General features: G+C 56.4%; 4 protein-coding genes across 4 annotated transcripts; 2 read left to right on the top strand and 2 right to left on the bottom strand.

Moving 5' to 3' along the window:
* Nucleotides 1-2603: 2603 nt before the first annotated feature.
* UV8b_05383 (uncharacterized protein) lies at nucleotides 2604-4706 on the top strand (the record flags this gene model as incomplete). The annotated part of the gene is made up of 7 exons (XM_043142880.1): nucleotides 2604-2615; nucleotides 2760-2783; nucleotides 2863-2930; nucleotides 3096-3150; nucleotides 3250-3562; nucleotides 3683-3981; nucleotides 4119-4706. 7 exons carry the CDS (start codon nucleotides 2604-2606, stop codon nucleotides 4704-4706), a joined length of 1359 nt encoding a protein of 452 aa, XP_042998813.1.
* Nucleotides 4707-5355: 649 nt separating this feature from the next.
* Nucleotides 5356-7293, bottom strand: UV8b_05382 (uncharacterized protein; the record flags this gene model as incomplete). The annotated part of the gene is made up of 4 exons (XM_043142879.1): nucleotides 5356-5891; nucleotides 5987-6367; nucleotides 6550-6862; nucleotides 6973-7293. The coding sequence occupies 4 exons, from the start codon at nucleotides 7291-7293 to the stop codon at nucleotides 5356-5358; spliced, it is 1551 nt and encodes a 516-aa protein (XP_042998812.1).
* A 1032-nt stretch (nucleotides 7294-8325) lies between these two features.
* Nucleotides 8326-10102, bottom strand: UV8b_05381 (uncharacterized protein; the record flags this gene model as incomplete). Its single annotated transcript, XM_043142878.1, has 2 exons — nucleotides 8326-9813; nucleotides 9905-10102. The coding sequence occupies 2 exons, from the start codon at nucleotides 10100-10102 to the stop codon at nucleotides 8326-8328; spliced, it is 1686 nt and encodes a 561-aa protein (XP_042998811.1).
* A 3430-nt stretch (nucleotides 10103-13532) lies between these two features.
* On the top strand, nucleotides 13533-15455 carry UV8b_05380 (uncharacterized protein; the record flags this gene model as incomplete). Its single annotated transcript, XM_043142877.1, has 1 exon — nucleotides 13533-15455. One exon carries the CDS (start codon nucleotides 13533-13535, stop codon nucleotides 15453-15455), a length of 1923 nt encoding a protein of 640 aa, XP_042998810.1.
* Nucleotides 15456-16202: the final 747 nt, after the last annotated feature.

The raw sequence follows: 16202 nt of genomic DNA, 5'->3' as shown, positions 1-16202 counted from the left end.
AGGAAGAAAGCACGGGCGAGGTGTGATTGCCGGCAACGTTGTTGCCGGTCGCTGGAGATTTCACCATCAACATGGAACCGTGCAGGGATTGTGCAATACAATGTGCCAAGCATTACCGGGCTCAACCTGGCTCACTGCGTAATGCGTACCAGGCACCATGGGGCTGATCTGCTGACCTTGACCGAGTGTTTCAGTCGATGCCATTCCATTCTTGTTTAGATAAAACTGCCGATACAAACATCTAGCACTCAGGCAGGACAAGGCATTAAACGGTGTTGTTCCAAAATAAATGGGCGTGGCCACGTCACGAGCAACGATGACATGGGGAACCCCTATATTCTATGCGGCATGAACTTGTGTACCCGATGCGTAATCTTTATGTACGACGTAGCGTCAGGAACAGGGTCAGGAACTGCCGGAGCCGGGCAGGCACAGATATGAATAAAGTTATCCCGTATGGCTGCCAGCATCGAAGCCCTGCTTGGATTAGTAGGGCGGGTCGTGCCCCAGGTGCATTAGGGGGCGGATAGAAACTCGAGGCAGGGATAGGGGATGGCCGACCTATCGGCGCACGAAGGGGGGCGGAGCGGTGCTGGAAGCAAAGGGTTGAGATACGGTATGTTGTTCGATACGATCTGGGTGGCAAGGCAGTCAGTTATCTCGTGGAAATCAGGGCAAATTGGGATACACAGTATGAAGCAGGGGTTGCGAGACAGCGTGCACAGAACGGAGAGTGCTAGCAGTGGGGAAGGGGTCTCGGCCGGCACCTTTACTCAGTTTTGACTCTCAGCTCTCAGCTATCGGTGCAGGAAGCGAGCGAGATACTCGGACTCGGAGCACTTTCTTGAATGGAAAAAAAAAATAAAAGCCCCTTGGTGATGAGGTTTGCGAGGGTTGTCGTGTGTTTTTTTTTTTTTCTTTTTCTTTTTTGCTGCGTCTGTTGTATTTTGGCGAATATTTCTTTTGTGGAGCGAGCACACGACGTAGTTGGCCGCAGTGGAGGAAGGTGCCCCCCCCTCCGCCCCTATCGCCCCCATCGCCCCATTTTTGGAGCCCCAGCGCGAAAGGGGACTGTGCAGTGGATTTATCTAGGTACCTAAGGTAGGTACATAGCTCCGACCAGCACGAGCATGAAGAACATGGTACACCAGACGGCATCTGTTGAAAAAGGGGGCATCGGTTTAGTACCATCTGCCCTTGAGCACCAGACCTCTTGGGAGGTATTATAACGGCACGATTCAACAAGTTCCAAGTTCCCAATCACATGCAGGGTATGGAGCTTCTAGAACCGCGAGGCATGAGCTTTACTTGGCGTGTACGGAGCATGTGGAGGTTAGCGGAACGAGTTTCCTTCAGCCCTCAACGTTCAACGTTTCAACTCAACCAGGCCAAGGTACTCCGTAAACGTAATCTAACTGACGGGTGGAGCGAAATGGACCCGACATGACTTGCATCACATCACCTCTCCCGCCCAGCCTCTTTCCGAGTGATTCGGCAATTAGGCAAAGGGAATCGTCTTTCACTGTCCTCAGATCAACCAGGGGACTTTCTCGTTCACATCTCCGAGATGTATGACGTGATAGATACATCATTACTCTGCGTTGCTCGGTACTTGGCTACCGAGCACAACGGGTGATTACACGACAGCTCGAGACTGTTCTTGCGCAGAATGCAGCAGGATATCGGAGGAAGAAGAAGGAGAAGAAGAAGGACGTTGTCTCGTACAAGAGGGAGCATTCCCGAATTCACCAAGCCGACAAGGGGAAAGGGGGAAAAGGACATTAAGAAGAAGGAAGACGGACGAGTCTTGTTGTTGTTGTTGTTGTTGTTGTTGTTTGTTGTTTGTTGTTTGTTGTTTGTTGTTGCTGTTGTTCTTGTCCGCAAAAGGATAGCTAGTGGGTCCACCGCCCAATGCGGCCAAATGGCAGCACCGTCTCCACAAATCCTGGGCTGTCACGCCCAATCATCTCGCCTTGGCATTTCGCTGCGGTGCGGCGCGGTGCGGTGGCGGTGACGGTGGACGAGAGGGTTATGTTACGGAGTAGTATGTTTGGCAAAGTGCGCAAGTACCAGCCCGCTGCGTCCGCCAGCGAGAACCCGCCCCATGAATGTGCGCAAGTTACATGTCATCTGGACTGAGCATTTTCATTTCATTTCTCGCCTTGGGCGTTGAGTGGCACAAACAAAGCATTGGGCTTGCCCGCCTAGCCGCCTACATACATACAGCAAGCCCAGCCAAGCGCTACCCTGGGCGCCAGGCAGCCGAGTTCCCAAAAAGAAAAAAACAGAAAAAAAAAAAAAAAAAAAAAAAAAGACCCTTTCCCACAACAAAGGGGGGAAAACAAAGGAGCAGAACCGAAAACCCGAGTCCAAAACGAACGAAACAAAAATAAAAAAGAAAAAAAAAAGGGAAAAAAGAAAGAAAAAAAAAATCCTTCGCAGGAGACTGGACGACATCCGTGCCGTGCTTTGCTGGCTTTTGCTTGCTTGGGCGACCCTTGAGCCTCTCGAGTCGCTTCGCTTTCCGTTGCCCCATCGCCGCCGCCGCGAGGCTATTTTGCTTCGCTCGCCCGCCCGCCCGTTCCGCCGGCACCCGAGACATCATGCCAGAGATTGTATGTTCACCCTCCTCATCCTCGCATTGCTTCCTCATGGCTGCAGCCGTGACGGAGGGGGGGCAAGAAGGAGAAAAGGAACAAGAAGACACGAGAGAAAAGCCCGGCGACTAACGAGCCGTTCCCCCCCTTCCCCTCCAACAGGTCCATCTCCAAGTCGGCCAGTGTGTAAGTTTCCGAGCCCCAGGGACCCGGGGACCCGGCTTGCGACGATTCTTCAACTGTGCATCTTCTAAAGCCGCCGTAGGGCAACCAAGTTGGCACTGCGTTTTGGCAGACGATTCTCGGCGAGCATGGCTTGGAGAATAACGGAGTGTGGGTTCTTCCATCCTCCCCCCCCCCCCCCCCCCCCCCTTCCTTCTCCCTATTTCACCTCTCTTATCTTTGCTGGCATGGAACCAGAAAAAAAAAAAAAAAGATGATGAATAGAGTACAAGTCGTGGCTTCGTAGCTCGAGGTAACACGTTCCTTGTCACCTAGATATACTGGCCAAGACCACATCCAGCTTGATCGAATCAACGTCTACTTCAACGAGGTGAGGAGCAAACCCTCTTCCCCTTTGACGCCTGCGGGTGGGCGCGCCCCTTTTCTGGTCAACCCTGACAAGATCGACGTCCCTGGGCCACGTTGTTAGGCTTCAAACAAGAAATATGTTCCCCGCGCCGTGCTTGTCGACCTGGAGCCCGGCACAATGGATGCCGTAAAGGCTGGTCCGCTGGGCCAGCTCTTCCGACCCGACAACTTTGTCTTTGGCCAGTCATCTGCCGCCAACAACTGGGCCAAGGGCCATTACACCGAAGGCGCAGAACTCGTCGAGGAGGTCATCGATGTCGTCCGCCGTGAGGCCGAGAACTGCGACATTCTGCAAGGCTTCCAAATCACGCATTCCCTGGGAGGCGGCACCGGTTCCGGCATGGGCACCTTGCTCCTGGCAAAGATTCGCGAAGGTAAAGCCCCCCCCTATCATCCCTTGAAAGCAAGCAAAAGCATCAATCGTAAAAGCCAAAAAAAAAAAGAGCCGGTGCGAATGCAATGCAGCAACTGACCTTGGTGACCCTCCGCAACAGAATTTCCCGACCGAATGATGGCCACCTTTAGCGTGGTACCGTCCGCTCAGACTTCTGACACCGTCGTGGAGCCTTACAACACAACTCTATCCGTCCACCAGCTGGTTGAGAACTCGGATGCCACCTTTTGCATCGACAACCAGGCTCTTTACGACATATGCCTGCGTACCCTCAAGCTGGCCAACCCATCAACAGGCGACCTGAATCATCTCATCTCGACTGTTATGTCAGGCGTGTCGACTTCCCTGCGCTTCCCCGGCCAACTCAACTCTGACTTGCGAAAGATGTGTGTTAACTTGGTAAGACAGCCAGCGCAGCGCCAGTTTCATCCACTTCTGTCGCATTGGAGGGGGGGAGAAAAAAAAAGAGAAAAGAAAAAAAACCTTACACTCGGGAATGATCCAGCAAACGCTAACAATTATCCCCCTAATCCTAGGTCCCTTTCCCCCGTCTTCACTTCTTCATGGTCGGCTTTGCCCCCTTGACCAGTCGCGGCACCAACGCCTTCCGATCTGTCACCGTGGCGGATCTCTCGCAGCAAATGCTGGACCCTCGCAACATGATGGCCAAGTCGGACTTCCGCAACGGCCGTTTCCTGACCTGCTCAGCCATGTTTCGCGGCAAGATCTCGGGCAAGGAAGTGGAGGACCAGATGCGCAAGACGCAGGACAAGAACTCGGCCTACTTTGTCGAATGGATCCCCAACAACGTGCAGACGTCCATGTGCACCGTGCCGCCAAAGGGCCTCAAGATGGCCTCCACCTTTGTTGGCAACTCTACCGCCATCCAGGACATCTTCAAGCGCGTGGGCGACCAGTTCGCCGCCATGTTCCGTCGCAAGGCATACCTGCACTGGTACACCGGCGAGGGCATGGACGAGATGGAGTTCACCGAGGCCGAGTCCAACATGAACGACCTGATTGCCGAGTACCAGCAGTATCAGGATGCCACCATTGACGACGACAACGACGACGCAAAGGAATACGAGGACGAAGAGCCGGGCGCGCAACCAGCAGAAGGGTGAGGAACCAGGCCGGAAAGAGGAGAACCGGCCGGGGCGAGTCGCGAGTCTTCGTTGGGAGATTCTGGCCAACCCGAATTGTGTGGACTTGCGGGGGTGGATTGCGTTTTGCAAAAGTAAAGGAGCTACAGCCAACGCCTTTTGTCTATCAAGCTGTAATTCGCACATATTTTCCCTTCTTTTACTCGTTTCTTCTTTTTCTTTCAAATCTTTGGCTGCTGTTCAGATATCCAGTAGTCTCTGTGCGGGGAAGCACTCTGATACATATCCCACGCTTATACAAGCGCGATAGTTCATCCTTTCTCATGTCTGCATGTTGGGGAAATGTGTCTCGCAGCTCTCTGGCACGTTGCTCAGCCGGGGGGGGGGGGGGGGGGGGGGGCGGTTTGACAACAAGGGGCCCCCTCCTCCTCCTTCCCCCCCCCCCCCCCCTCCCCCCGTCCTTTCCCTCTTTTAGTCGAGGACTTGCCTGTTTGCCCATTGGCCGAAGTCATGTTGCAATGGATGCTCCAAGTTGTTGTATTACCTGCGTTTGAGGTCTAGTTACCAGCAACGGCCTGCCAATTGGGAAAACCCTGCGAATCGCTTTGGAAACCCCGACGTGGAGAAGGAAGAGAGAAAAGCCTCGAGGAAGAAGTTCAAGCAGCAAACACTACTCCTCGGCAGCATTTTGCGCTGCCGTCCGGCGATCCACCGCCCTGCACAGGAGCGGAATCGCAGCGGCCAGGGCGGCAGCTGTTCCCAGGAACGCAGCCGTGACGCCGAACCCGATGCGGAACGCGGGCCTGTCCTCCTCGGGCCATATGCGGCTGCCGTAGACGCTGGACAGGTTGCCGACGGCGTTGACGAGGGCCAGCGCAACGGCCCTCTTCTCGGCGGGCAGGCTGATGGTGCTGCTCGTCCAGGAGAGCACGAGCGGCAGGGCGGACCAGATGCCCGCCGCGAGGAGGCAGAGCATCATGTAGCGCACCAGGGGGTTCTGCACCGCGGCGCAGCCGGCGCTGCAGGCGAAGCCGACGCCCAGCGCGGCGGCGATGTGCCACCGCCGCTCGGCCGCCCGGTCCGACGACCACGCGAGCAGGTTGACGCACACGGCAGCCACGGCGTAGATGGGCACCGTCATGTACTGCGCCGTGGTGGATTCGTACCCCAGCGTGAGCGTGATTGTGGGGATGAAGTAGCTGATGCCTTTGGAGAGCGCTTTTGTCAGCGAATCTTGACGAGGACAGACGGGCGGAGTTTTGGGAAAACCACCCCTCCCCCTTCTGTGCAACCTCACTTACTGCCGGCTCCGGCGTCCATCATGAACAGCAGAAGAAACATGTACGTTCGGGGGTCGCAGACGGCCGCCACAAAGGCCTGCCAGGGTCCCATCCGGCCGTCGTTGGCGAGGCCGTCGTTGGCGAGGCCGTCGTGGATGATGCGGATGGCGGCTAGTCTCCGCTCCCGGGGCGCCAGGCGCTTCGACGTGCCCGGGTAGTCGAGCAGGACGCAGTACGCCGCCGCGGCGACGCAAACGGTGGCACTGCCTTCGACGATGAAAAGCCAGCGCCATCCGGCCACGCCATGCGCATCGTGCAGGCGGCCGGTGATGGCGCCCGCCAAAAGACCGCCAAAAGCACCCGACAGCACAGCGGCGGTGTAAAAGATGCCGAACCTCTTGCCTGTTGCGCAACCGACGAGTTGGAGCACGGATTTTCCCTCGACAATGAAGCCATTTCGCATTCGCTAAAGGAGGAGAACATAAAGGAGGAGCAAAAGGGGGGGGATATCCCCCCCCTAAAAAAAACAATAAAATAAAATAAAATAAAATAATAAAATAAAATAATAAAAATAATAAACGCACCTAATTCGGCCTTGGTATACCAGCAGCTTAGGTAGTACAGAACACCGGGGAAGAAGCCTGCCTCGACGCATCCCAGGACGAACCGAAAGCCCAGCAGCGCCCGGTACGTCTTGGAGACTGCCATTAGGGCACTCAGAGCCCCCCATAGGAGCATAAGGGTGGGCAGGAAGATGGAAGGCTTGCTTCGGCTGAGAATCATGTTGGATGGCACCTCGCAGAGGAGATAGCCGAAAAAGAAGATGGAAAGAACCCATGCGTAGCGACCCTCGTCGAGGTCAAGCTCCGTAGCCATGCCGGATATCTTGGCGTTGCCCTTTTTCCGCCCCTCCCCAACGCCCACGTTAGCAGCTAGCAGGACGAGCATGTCTAGTCTGGAGGCGGCAGGAGCAAGGCAAGTGAGTGAACGGGTTCGGCGAGACTTGCAATATTGGTGCGGTCGACGTAGTTGAGGATGTACATGATCCACAGAGCGGGCATGAGGAACGTGTCAATCTTGCGAATCAGCTTCTTCTCTTCTGTCGAATGGGGGACATGGTTGCGGAGGGCTTCCGCCAGCTCGTCACTGCTGAGGCCGGTCGAGTTTTTGGCGTCGTCGTGCATCTTTTCCACGGCTCGCGGAGGGCCCTCTTTTTCGTTGTTGCGGTTCCTAGATGCGTTTGCGCTCGTCAGAGGGAGAGAGCTTGTTGCGGCGGCATTGGGGCGCTTGGCGAAGAGCAGAAATGGCTGGGCCTTTGAACTTGGCATCAACATAACATCAACATCAGACCGAAGAAACCGAGGACCTGAGGACCTGAGGAGCCCCGCTTCTTGGCCCCGCTTCTTGGCCCCAGCTGGCTGGCAACTGGCTGGAGACTTGGAACTTGGAACCCCTGTCAGCCGTTCCGTTACCCGCTGCCAAGCCCCCGTCATGATGACACGATTTCCACCAATCAAGGTCAACCGTTCCCTCCGGATCCGACCCTGTGGGCCCTAGGTGATGGCGGCTCCACATGCGGGGGTGGGGGGATGGGGGGTGTCTCCAAGCACTTGCAGCTCCAGTCAGTTAGTTCGTGATGCCCCTATCGCAGTACATATAATACCCAATAAAGTCACATATTGTGTGGCGTCACACCTTTGGTGCAACAGCCCCCTTGGGCAGCGTCAAAGAGCAAGCAGGCCAATGATCCTTCTGCGGAATGCTTGGGGCGTGTCGCGTTGCGCGAAACGCGGACGAAAAAACACAGGATCGAATGTCATGGGCGACGAGTCTAGGGCCTACATCTCCACGCCATGAAGAACAAATCTTCTCGCGCTGGAAATGTACGGATTACATGTCTCGACGATGCATTTCATTAGCACACCACAGCACACCACAGCCACGTCCAGATAGGAATTGTCAGCCGGGCATTTGCGAGCCGAGCGCGCCCAGATGACTGATCCCGCGCTGCGCCTCTTCATCCTGTGGAGACCGTTTGATTTGCCCTTGCTCGTCGTCGGCCAAATATCCAATTTCAGTCCGGCCACACCCCACTACGGAGTACAACAAGCCTTCATGCTCGGCAAAAGTTCCCCGCTAGAGACTCGATTTATCCGAGACATGACTGGGATCACAGATAAACGCCTGCAAGGTCTGTCAGAAGGTTGGAGGGTCTGCCTTTGATTACCGCCTCCCAAATTTCCTCAGGAGAGCTCGATAGACTGGCGCGGAAGGAACAGCAGCGCTGTGTGAACTTTGCTAAACCGTTGTTCGTCTTGGTAAGCAGGGAAAAAGAAAACCAGAAAGGCAACTATGTGCCATCATAAAGGGATGCTGCAACCCTGCTCATGTGCGTGACGCAGTACGCACACCAGGTTGTCCACCAACGCAAAAGCATTCGCGTTGCAAACAGACCACGTTTTTTCCTTCTTCCACATATCCCTACATGACTGCAAGGCGTCGAGCATGATTTTTCTAGGCTGTGTCTCACAGAAACCCGTGTGAGAAGAAACAGCTGTGCTTTCCAAGTCCCTGATCAACAGGGAACACACTGTCATGGCGGCCATGAAAAACTCGTGTCTAAAGAATCCGGCAAACCATGCGCTCAGCTCGGCCCATTTCTCGCCTTCGCACAAGCCTCGTTGGTAGGCCAAGATGGCCAAAGCGCTCTCGAGAGATGAAACGTATGAAACGGGGTGTTCCGTCGACGCGTTCGGTTGCAAGGAAAACCTGGCGTGGAGGGCCATGAAAACTTGTCGGAAGAAGATCTGCACCATGCATACTTCGAGGTCAATGTCTTTGGCGGGTTTATCAGCTTCCAAATGACTGTTGGCGAGGCCGATGCCGGACTGGTAAAGTTTATCGCGCAACGACGTGTCGACTGCGGCGACGTCGCTGTATGGTGTGCCGCCCATGGGAGAAGTGGCGAGCTCTATGGCTCGGAACAAAAGGTCGTCGTCGGAAACGGCGAGTAATCGGGTCAGAATGATCGGGTCCTTGTTCCCAAAGCTACCATAATCAATTCTCGAGTCTCCTAGCGTCGTGTTGCCCGTGCTCGGAGTCTGGCTGGTGTTGGACTCGACCGAACTGATGTCAGCTGCTCTCAGCAGAAGCGGCATGCCACACACCAAGGATTGACGCATCTCGAGGACGAGGACAACGGCCCAGACTTGGGACTTGACTTTCTCCTCGTGTGATCGCTGCGTATATGGCTTCCACGCAGCTCTGTGCAAGCCCATTCGGATGGAAAGCCGGACAATGAGGCCCGTGAGTGGCCAGCATGTATCTGCCTCGTGATAAGACATGGCATACATCTGCTTCGACATGACAATCATGATGAGTGTTCTGACGTTGGCCAAGCTTGTCATGAGCATATACGGAGTTCTCTTGAGACAAAGCTCGGCGCTTCGCAGAAAGCCGGTTGGCATGCTGCGATGTGCCTCATTGCCACTCTCCTCGGAGCAATAGTTCATGGCCTGGCAACCAAGACCGAGTATGACGAAATACTGAGCCAACCAATCCTCCGCTTTTGCCGCTGGATCCTCCCAGAATTCCTGCAACTCTCTGTCGAACTCTTCAAGATGGAGGAGGTGGTACGTCTTTTCCACGGAATTGAGATAATAAGAGACAAAGAGTTCCTGGACTGGTCGCGGGGGTAGCTGGGCAAGCACCCGCACGATGGCACCCCTCCCCACCGTGTCACCGTTGAAGGGGTAATTGATGGTTGGGACCATTCGTGAGACAGGCTTCTCCTGTTGTAGGCTGGGACCGGTTCGTTGCGACGGCCATTGGGGGAGATAGTTTTCCATCTATGAGAAGCGGAATCAGTGGTCAACGGCTTCATGCGAAATGAAAGACGGATGGATGTTAGAGTGAGGGAATCAGCAAGCAATCACACACTTGTTGCAGCAAGGAGTGCCAATGTGATCCATTTTGGACAAGAGGATTCCATTGTGAATTGATGAAGCTCGTGGCAATGACACTGAGCGGGTCTTGCTCCTTCTCGGACGTTGGCGGTTCAACAGCAGGCGACGAGTCGGCATCGGCATAGATGCATTGGGGCGCTCTCTTGTTCTTGACGCATCTTCCACAAGGCATGTTGCGGTCACATCGTACCTTTTGTCTCCTGCATCGCATGCAAGACAGGATGACACGATCACGCGGCGGCCTGGGTGATTCGCCGGTAGGGTTGGGAGCAGCCGTACAAGACATGTGCGCACCCCGGGAGGGAGACGATGCCGCGTCCAAGGCCGAGGGCAGTTCCAGGGAGAGGGAAACCCCAACGTGACGGCGGGATTTGGGTATTCCCAGAGCAGCTGCCGCTGGCTTGGGGGGACTGGGACTCGAGAGAGACCCGTGCTCCGGTAGCGGGTGACGAGCAGCCCCCACGGAGGCAGAGGCTTCGGCAGACGGTGGTGAGGTGGTGTAATGGCACTTTGCCTTGACCCTCGCGCATTTTTTGCATCTGGGCTTGGTCCTGTCGCAGCCGACCTTGCGCATGCGGCATCGCTCGCAGGCGGAAATGGGCCGGCCGGGTGATGGAATCGCCTCGGCCATGACCAGGGCCGCCACGGGGAACTCCCCCATCCCGCGGTGCGTTTACCCAGGCTGGTTCGAGGGTCCGTCCACCTGGGAACTTTTTATCCCGATTTCCAACTGTAGAGAGGCGAGGGCATGGTGAATGCGCGAGGACATGACGCCAAGGACCGAACGGAAACCTGGTTGATTGGGGACGACGGGTATGACTTGGCTGCGGGTTGAGCCTGACCGCGAGACAAGTTGCTCCCAGTCACTCCGGTTGCTCCACTCCGTATACGGACAAGGATAGGACAGTGTCGATAGTGAATAATGTGAATAATGTACAGTGTGACCCTGCCTACCTCCTCAACTTGGGGTCAGATGGAAGTCGAATAACCAAGAGGTGAAATGGGTGCCAAGTCAAGGTTCAATTCAATTCAGTTCAATTCAAGTCCATCTGTAACCGTCGGCTTGCAGACCGGTTCAAGACTGGCCCTTTGACGTCGCCTCCGAGCCCATTCGATATGGCCAAGGTTTCCGTCAAGAGGCTGTTGGGCCGAGAATCGGACAATGGCCACACCACGAGTTGATGAGCGAGCCAGGCCGGCTCGGCTCGTATGGACCAGCCACAACTAAAAGAAAGATCCCCCGGCCAAAAAGACATCCAGGAGCCTCAGCTATGGGCGCGTTTGATGTTGCGGCTTTGTCTCTTGGTCTCTTGGTCTCTTTGTCAGTGATTGACCCAGTTTAGCCGCGTTCAAAGTGAAAACGTCATATGCCAACGGCAACACAGCGGAACAGGGGGTAAAGTTCCCGTCAATAACGTTCCCATCAATAACGTTTCCCATCAGCACGGTACTCCATAATGAAATCGAAACTCCTCGTCAGCCGTCCGGTCATGGCCAGGTCCGTCCCCTCGAGACGCCCGAGTGCCCGGTCCATATTCCCGTGCGGGGGTGACGCCTCCCTGAAGGCAGCCAGCCGCAGCTTCCGCATCCATGGTGCCATGCATAATGTAGTCCGTATACTCGCGAGTCGTGCGTGAGGAGGTTTTGTGTGATGCCGTCTCCGTCATAGTTTGATTCGGGCAGTTCGTCCTGACTTGGTTGGTAAACCCTCTTGCTTGACTTGCCGCATTAAAGACCTGCCGCATTTAAGACCTGCCATGCCAGGTGGGCATCAGCAGGTTTTGTCGCCGGCCTTTTTGTTCACCTGGTCTCTCTTTAAGCTCAGCTGAACCATCCATTCCGGAACTGGGCTGTGTTGTGTTGGCGTCGGACAGCCGTGCGCAGCTGATGTTTTGTCTCCTGACAGGAACCGAGACGTTGATTGGGCTTGACTCTGTGGTTGCAGACGGAAGCGCCGACAAAGAGAACAGAGCACGGGCTTCTGGCCCCAGCCGTTGCCAAGATGTATGTACAGTATGCACCTAATGTCTGGTAAGTACCGGGACATTGATGCATGTGTACGGAGTAGACCTGGATGTATCGGCCACCATGCCCCCCTTGGACTGCCTTAGGTCTGGTACCTGTCACTGGGCCCTGGCTGGCAGTTGGTTGACCTTGGCATCTTTGACAGGTGAGGGGGTTAGCGGCTCTAGCGGGGCCATGGGGGGACGCTGGGCCGCCTGCGCTAACCAGGCTCAGACTCTACATCAGGTCAACGGTTGCTCATGTCTTTTCACAGAGGATAAGGTGCCTCGTAGCACACATCATGTCTGCAGTAATTGATGGTTTCTTCACAAGAGAGTTCCAAATATTTTTCACTATGCGAAAGGAAAGGTGGTTTAAACAAGGCATCTCATGAAAGAAATTAATCTACTCTGTATGTCGGGTAATGTACCTCTTGCAAGTAAGTGCAGGTACATACCTTCTAGGTACCTGTCTGGTACATACCTTGTCCTTGTGCGTGTAGGTCAAAGTGGAGCTACCAGACACTAGGTTAGGTTAGGTAGGTACCCCTGGCCCGGGTCGGTCACTTGGGTCACTTGGTGGGCAAGAGCAACCACGCAGTTGGAAAAAGCAGACAACATTGAAACTCCTCCAAAGCCCTCCTCCCTTCAACCTTCCAAGCCGCCAAGTTCCAACGCTACGGAGTGCATAGCAACATACATGTACGGTTCCAATGGTCGACCCGCCACCGCCAATCTGTCGTCTGGTGCTTATTTCCCGCATCGATTGCTCGAGCATCACCACTGCCTCCGCCTCCGCCTCCGCCGCCCCAGCGTTGCTTTTCCGAGCCGTCCTCCTCGACGGACCGGTGCCCGCCCAGTATAGCACAAGGCCCTGCTTGCCACCCCTTTCAGGCGGCGCGCGGTTTACAGTGCCGGAAGTTACAGGCTAAAAGAGATCAACATGCCGCCAATACCAGACCAGTCAATACACATCGTTACGTATAAAGTACATGCAACGGTGTGGGAGAGAGGGCATGCCGCCGTGTCAAAAAGGGCCGCCGCTAATATACCGCTCCGAGTGGCAACGCTCCTTTGCAATGAATGGCCTTAGGCGCCCCCATGGCGCCCCCCCCCCCCCCCTTTCGACTAGTTCCATGGCCCATGTGCTCTCTCAGTTGCCAGATTCGTCCAACATCGATGGAACGTTGGACGACCCGTCCTCTTCATCATGTCGCGGAAGGGAGGGTGCACGTTGGACCGCCTTGCATGTCCCGGGGTCTCGTCTCTCCCGGTCACGGGAACGCACGGGAACGGGGACTGGCCTTGAGACAGGAAAGCCAGCCGCATTGTCAGGACTCGGGACGGTTGTCTATAACATGACTGCGCCGGGACAGGGCAACAACGGCCGCCAGATTAATGGCATGGTCGGCCGGGAATGAGAATCGTTATCAAGGGCCATGGCTCCCGACTGTTTCCCCAGCCTTAAGTCGAGTTTGACAAGTCGGAGAGACTGAGCCTGGCCCCTGCTACCCGCGCTCTTGTGCGAGCAAGTATCTTGTTTTCTTCTTTTTTTTTCTTCTTCTTCTTCTTTGAATCATGTTGCGGATCTGGGTGTCAATGGAGGAGCCCTTGGCCAGCTTGATCTGCCTCCTCCTGTTGACTCGGATTTCACTCGCGACTCCGACGCCGAAGCCCCTGGAAAAGTGCTCCCGCGCCGCCGTCCCAGACGTCTGCCGAAAGGAGGACCGGACGTATAGCAATGAAGTCCCCAAGCCGGGCAATCACATGCCGTGGGCTCAGATCCCCCTCCAGGGCATCGGATTCCCCGCCAAGCAGTACATCACCATTGTCAACCTGACGCCTCACCGGTTCGTCCTCGACCGAAGCCGCACGCACTCGTACCAGATGGACACGTTCGACTGGGACGACATCCCCCAGGGCCGTGCGCGCCAGAACACGGCCGAGTACACCAAGAAGCTCGGCAAGTACCCGGTCGACGACGCCGGCGAGGCCTACTACTCGATCGCGGGCACGGGCAAGGGCTTCGAGATCCGCGCCCGCACGCACATCCCGGACCAGTATCCCCGGCGCACCATCGTCGACCTGACGGCCATGGGCCTAGGCCAGCGCGAGTACCCGGACCCCGGGAAGGAGACGGCCGTCACGCTCGTCATCACGGGCAGCGCCTCGTACGGGTTCGCCGCCTCCCTGCGCCACGGCCGGGGCGACTGGATGAAAGGCCTGTACGGCGTCATCAAGGATCGGCAGATGCAGCACGTCTTCATGCCCGCCACGCACGACTCCGGCATGAGCACCATCAGCGGCAGGATCGACTCGATCGGCACCGACGTCAACACGCAGACCCAGGGCGTCGGCATCTACCACCAGCTCCGCGCGGGCGCGCGCCTCTTGGACCTCCGCGTCGGAAGCGTCCACCGGCTCGACAACCCGGCCCGCTACTCCTTCTGGACCATGCACGTCAGCGACGAAAAGGCCCAGGTCGTCGTCGGCAACACGGGCGTGTCCCTCGACGACGTCGTCAGCCAGGTCAACATGTTCACGGCCGAGTTCCCCGGCGAGGTCATCTTCTTCCGCGTCAGGTACCTCGTCGGCGTGCTGGAGCTCCCCGCCGGGGGCCCCATCTACTGGACCGCCGACATGGTCGACGACTTCTTCGGCAAGCTCCGGCGGGCCAACAACCGGTGCGGCAACCTCGACGGCCGCACCAAGTTCAACAAGCGCACCGCCTCGTACTTTATGGACCGGAACGGCGGCCGGGGTTGCGTGCTGTTTCTGCTCGACGGCGGCAACCTCAAGGCCGACGTGCCGCAGGACTCGGTCGCCGACGGCATCTACAGGTCGTCCGTGATGGACCTCTGGGACAACTGGTCCAACCTGCCCGACACGGCCAGGATGGCCAACGACCAGGTGTCGGGCTGGGAGGCCGTCGGCCGCAGCGGCGCCTTGGACAACGACCAGTTCCTCGTCAGCCAGTGGCTCGTCAGCGCCGACCCCGTCACGACGACCCTGCTGAGCATCCAGGACATTGCCATCCTGCCGACCAACCCGGCCCTGTACTGGATGGGCGTCAACCACATGAGCCCCGAACGCTGGCCCACCGCCCTGCTGGTCGACTACCTGGGCGTCGTCGTCGCCAACCGCTGGAGCTGGGACCAGCTCAGCGCCGAAATGTACACGCTTGCCGTCGGCATGAACCTGTACATGATCAGCGAGAACTGCGACATCAGCCCGCGACGATCACCGCTCCTACCCCGCGCGGGAGCGGGCGCGGGTGCGGGTGCGGGTGCGGGCGCCGCGCCATCGCTAGCCGCCTCGACCGGCTCTCTGGCCGCGTCGTGGAACGGGATAATCTACGCCAACGGCACCGTCGTAGACGGACCCCCAGAGACGCTGCATCTGGGGCGGGTCGAGATGCTCAAGAAAGGGACGCGGTTTCTCAACGGGACTGTTTTGCGCCGCGACACTCGGAACCCGGCGCTGGACTTCCTGAGGGGGGAGCCAGGCGGGACAAGTAGATAGATGCATGTGCGGTGGAAATGCCATGGATATATGAGTAGATGGACGCATGTGCGGCAACGTCATGGGTACATGTATGTGTTTTTTTTTCGTGTTTTCTCGTAGGTACAGTACATACATACGTAGCATATGCAACAGCACATAGAAATCTCTGCCAGAACATTGCCCAGCCTACCTCTGCCCTCCAAAGCCAGCCCAGCGTGACGGCGACGCCGTCTTTCCATTCTCCAGCTCCTTGATCCCATCTGCTCGAGCACCCCCGCATCTTTACGAATATGCAGAAACACAGGAATATAGCTGGCTACTTGCTCTAGGTCCCTTGACTGCACACGCTAAGAACTGCATGGATCAAAGCATCTGCCCACCCATGCTTGCGGTGGGGTGGCCGTGCCTGCATGCTAGCCCGGCGTCAGCCAAGCTCGGGATAGGGTCTAGCCGTACTGGAAATTGCTATATGCCATTCTATGATACCATTTCTCTGGCGCGCTGGGATAAGCGCCATGCTGTGCCAGTGCCATCCAAACTCGGGAGACTTTTACCGACGTTGCCGTCAACACCGAGACCGAACCAAGCAGCGTGTTATCGAATCATGTGGTCAAATAAGAAAGCACGCCTACCAGAGTATTCACAATCGTTTGCACACTGCACAAAAAAAAAAAAAAAAAAAAAGAGGAAAGAAAAAAAAAAAAAAAAAGAAACATCGAGAGACAGAGAGGGAGAGACGCCGCAGGACTAATGGCTCCTTGGCAG

This window comes from Ustilaginoidea virens, chromosome 4, assembly GCF_000687475.1.
Source record: "Ustilaginoidea virens chromosome 4, complete sequence".
NCBI lineage: Eukaryota > Fungi > Ascomycota > Sordariomycetes > Hypocreales > Clavicipitaceae > Ustilaginoidea > Ustilaginoidea virens.
Note: the sequence above shows the minus strand (reverse complement) of the source record. Positions and strands in the feature narration are given on the sequence as shown.